This window comes from Choloepus didactylus, chromosome 3 (genome assembly GCF_015220235.1).
Source record: "Choloepus didactylus isolate mChoDid1 chromosome 3, mChoDid1.pri, whole genome shotgun sequence".
Classification (NCBI taxonomy): domain Eukaryota; kingdom Metazoa; phylum Chordata; class Mammalia; order Pilosa; family Megalonychidae; genus Choloepus; species Choloepus didactylus.
Genome location: NC_051309.1, coordinates 171,063,108 through 171,067,773, shown reverse-complemented (window position 1 = coordinate 171,067,773; position 4,666 = coordinate 171,063,108). Strand labels below are relative to the sequence as shown.

The 4,666-nt window shown below is 30.2% G+C and overlaps 1 protein-coding gene across 5 annotated transcripts in view; it reads right to left on the bottom strand.

Annotated features, from left to right (window-relative positions):
* Positions 1–1,959: 1,959 nt before the first annotated feature.
* Positions 1,960–4,666, bottom strand: part of GRIA2 (glutamate ionotropic receptor AMPA type subunit 2) — a 164,851-nt gene continuing 162,144 nt past the window's right edge. For 3 of the 5 annotated variants that reach the window (XM_037830895.1, XM_037830892.1, XM_037830891.1), the window contains one exon: positions 1,960–4,596. In XM_037830895.1, the coding sequence (XP_037686823.1) occupies positions 4,432–4,596 (165 nt within the window). In that variant the 3' untranslated portion in view covers positions 1,960–4,431. The remainder of the gene's footprint in view (positions 4,597–4,666) is intronic. The other 2 variants (XM_037830894.1, XM_037830893.1) reach the window with 1 other exon arrangement.

Genomic DNA, 4,666 nt, shown 5'->3' with positions numbered 1-4,666 from the left:
GAAATTTTTATTTCACTCGGGAAATTCTTAGTCATTTATTACAGCTATTAAGAAGACTCTGAATCTCTCAGCCTTGTCTTTGCCAAAATGAACTGCATTCTAAGTGCCCTGGAAGCAAAATGCTCATGAAAGACAACACGGAAACAGATGGGATAACATGGAAAAAAGAAAAAAAGCAAGATGAATGAAACTGAAAATGAGATACCATTTGAAGTGTAATATATGAAAAATGACTGTTGTACTTAAGGGAAGGAAGAGAGAAAGTAAAATGGTAAAGCAAGAAGGAAATGAATAAAGCTAGGAAATAAAGCACATACACAAATTCTTGTGATCCATTGGATCTTAGGGCATTTTTGTCAGTCCCTGCTTGTACAAATATGTTTGAACCTTCATGTACTTAACGTTTTTTTTTTTTAATTCTAAATGTAAGATAAATGAAAAACTAGCAATAGAGAAAGTGCAATTTACTGGCAAGGCCCTAATAGAATTTTCAATGCCATACTCGAGCTAAAAGAACACATTAAGAGAATAAACAGATTCCCCTTTTTCTTTTTTGCTATTATACAGCTTTGCACAAACCAATTATGTATCCCCAAATTCTCATTCAGAATACCATGATGATTCATTTATACTTACCTATCTGTTATGCTGGTGACTAAAAATAAACCAATTTAAGTATTAGAACCCATTGCATCAAATTTACTCTACTTTTAAATTGATATTTATATCATTTCAATATTACCTTTGATAAGCTCATTGAGAGTTCATATAAAATTTGTGAAACTTAAACTCTCCAGAGATCCTAGTAAATTAACATTAGTCTAGAAATTGTAAATTAAAACTAATGATATAGCTAAGTTATACAACTAATTCAATTAAAACACCTACTAATTCCATTTGAATTACAAAAAAGAGAAGGTTTTGCCCGAATTACATTTCATTTTACCTGGCAGACTAGTGGGTTCTCAAAAAGTAATACATAATCAACTCTACCCAGCAGAAAACAACTTTAAAAACCCAGAAATACATTTCAAGATAGAGATCATACCTGAATTATTTGTTTAAATTAACTAGACTGATACTTCTAGGATCTGATGAGATAGGGAATGGAGGAAAGAAAAGAAGTAAGTCTGTATTGTATCCTGATTAACAGCAACCAGTTTTTGTTTTGTTTTGTTGTATTGTCTAGGTGTTGTGTTGGAATCAACAATAGGATTGTCATATTGTTAATGCTTCTCTGCATTTGCTCAATTTGCTACCATGACCACCAAGATTTTTAGTGTATTTGCAGAATGGAAAGTCAAGATTACTGTTTTTAAACAGAGGCATTGGTATACTCATCTATTAAACATTAAATGTATTAAAATGCACAAATATAAAAAATTTTAATGTGCAATTTTGAAAACTAAAAGGTCTTAATATTTTATAATATACTTAAATTAAGACTGCCTAAATATTAAATGATCACTTTCATAAATCACTTGCTCAAAATGGCCAATAGTTTTAGCATACTTTTTCAGTAAATCAATAAATGAACACATTTTTGGAAACATGTAATCCTGGAATTACATTACCTTACAGAATTTCTAAAGCGTGTCACCTTTCCGCCCTTCAGTACGACTCTAACAGTAGCTGAATTGATGACATGCAGCATGAAGCTTGATAATAGTAACACATGGTGTTTAGTAGTAGAGTGTAGCTATCATGAAATAAGTCAATTTCTACATATACTTAATGACAGTAGGTTTGGAATACCAGAATTGGTAATGATTTTAACTAAAAAAATAAAATAAAATAAAATAAAATTCTATTCCATTACATTTGTATCTAGCTGACATATAAACTGAGCAAGAAATACTTGGGTTTGTTTGGGAATAATATTAAATTCACTTTTGGGCTCCCCATTATTATTAGTTTTAAGTAATATTAAGTAAAATAATAATAATAATAATAAAGATCTTTGCCTTTTGTAAGAACATGTTTTATGTATGATTGAAATTTTTACAACACTCCGAAAAAGCCATCTGATGTTAGATTTAAAAATAAAATCAAAGGCATTTTCTGACATAGTATACATGAAAAATTGGAAATTCCATTATCTTCAATAGAAGTTGTAGAAAGTGTATGTCTTGTTGGATTTTGACACCCACTTAACACAGCAGAAAATAAGGTATTATACGGTAAACAAAAAAGTACAGTAAAGGACAGTTGTAAATTTACATAAGAATAGTTCATAAACATTTTGGTCTTTCCATAACAGTTTTTATATAAAATGAATTTAAAAAAACCTTTAGACAGTTGTCATCACTCTTGTTTGACCACTTTTCACTTATATGCACACAGACATATTTATACAGCAATATATTGATGCACCATTACATGGATATTAAACTATGATTACTGCTTGTAACTGAGATGTGCATTATCCATTCAACATTATCCATAGTTGAAATACTCTTACATTACATATTCTTGTCATGTTGTATCTATAAAAACATGAAAATATAACTTTACATTATTTCAATTATTTACATTAGTTCAAGCTTGACAGAGAAAAATTTATAAGCTATAATTTTCAGAAGAATAGGCCCAGAGGTACAATAAATAGCTTTGACTGTATATAGTCATCTCTCTTTTGTTTTTAAAAACTCATTTTAAGTACAATATGGAAACAATTAGTCTGCAATTTGGTCATTCTAGCATTTATTATTAAAACTTAAAATGCACCTCCAAAATTCCTGATGAGGAGAAATGCACTAAAATTATATTGTATTTTGGAATTTGTAATTAGACAGCTAAATTTAGGCAAGAACATCATGATACCACATGCCACCATGTTCAGTGAGACTGGTTACTGTTAAACCCTATATTTCCCCTTCTCTTCTGTGAAGTATAATAAATAAAGATGTTTTAAAAGCACTTTGTAAAATATCAAGTGCTATACAAAAGCTTATCACAAAAATAACAAAAAAATTGAAAATACTGGCAATAACTGCTGGAGGTTAATAATTGTTTAAAAATCTAAATTAATTACATATTAGGGACTTGAATGGAAATAAAAGTTCTTTTGTGAAGAAAAAGACAGCCCCTTAAAATTTTTTAACCAGGGAAATGTAAGTTATTTAGTTAAAAGTTACAGAAATGTGACATTGTATCCACACTGGGCTTATTAAGTAGTTACTCCACCTGAGAAATAAGTATAAGTATAAATATAATACATTAGGGTTGCTTTTATTGATGGTGGCATTGGGAAGAAACTATATCCCAGGTGACTTGAAAGTGCTTAAAATATTCATAATACATAAGGTTTATGAAAGGCCTTTATAATTTTAAAAATAAAAATTCAGATTTAATTTATGGAATTTGATTAATGGGCAACAATCTAAAGCTACTTTCAAAGCATTTCTGACTTCATTTAAAACAAATTCTTCTATTCTGCACGCTTAAACACTTTAACATAGGATCTCATATTTTGATACATATTTTTAATACTAGCTTTTGAATCTATTAGCATTTATCTACCAAGATAAAATGCTTTTCTGTTAATAAATATTTCTTTATATATAGTAAGACATACTGAAAACATATTCAGATATTATTTGGGGGCAAGTTTATACTTGAAAAATCACCTACCCTTCTTAAAGGGGGCAATTTTCTCTGGAGACCTAACAACTTGATTGTGTCTTTAAACTCATTTGATTTATGACCAAACTGTAGCTAAGCAAAATTAATTGGACCACTTGCAAATAAAACAATAGAAAAATGTTTATTTCAAATGTCAAGCATTGCCAAGTAGTTTTATATTAACACCAAATGTTAAAGAATAGGATACAATAAAGTTTTAATAACAATATTAAATTACAAGATTTGAATCATTTCTTTGTTTTCTTTCCTTAGCATTTACATATTTGGCTTTGAAAAATATGGAACTGTACCTCAAGCCTTTTTTAAATCACTTCCCACTCAGTTTCACTGTTTTTATCTTATCCAACCAACATGGAAGCAAATGTATTTAAAAGCCAGTTTGTGAAAATACCTAAAAATTTTTTTTTTTAATTGTAAATGTTTTTCTTTTCTTTTTCTTATAAAACATGTCACATCTTGATGCGGTTGATGTCAAGTGTGCTTAAGTCATTATGAATCAAGAGACTAACAATAGTGGCTGCAGAAACGGGTTGGTTGTCTGTACAAAGACTTCTGTTAAATTATAGTACTTCCGTGTTAGCTGTGCATGTCCACCAAGCTTTGTCTGAACTCAAGTAGAAAACGATGTGGTTTAATTCATTATTCCTTACAATTCAAGATGAACTCCACATATTTAAGAATTCTTGGCTGAAAGAAAGGTCTTCAAGATACTGGATGCCTCTCACCATTTTGACAATAAACACACAAGAAAACCAATGTGTAAGGCACTCAAAAGGTTCTTATCAATCACGAGAGATCAGTCACACTGACATTCATTCTCATGCCAGGACTCACGTAAGGGACAGCATGCACTGCTTTCGGAAAGTCTGGAGTCATAACACGTCCATTTTCTCCAGTACTTCCTGTAATTGACAGCCTTGCCTTGCTCCTCATGGCATCACTCAAGGTCATCTTAAAATGAGAGAGGGGGGAAAGAAAGAAAGAAATCATATGTTATGGTTTTCAAATACATCCAGAGGAA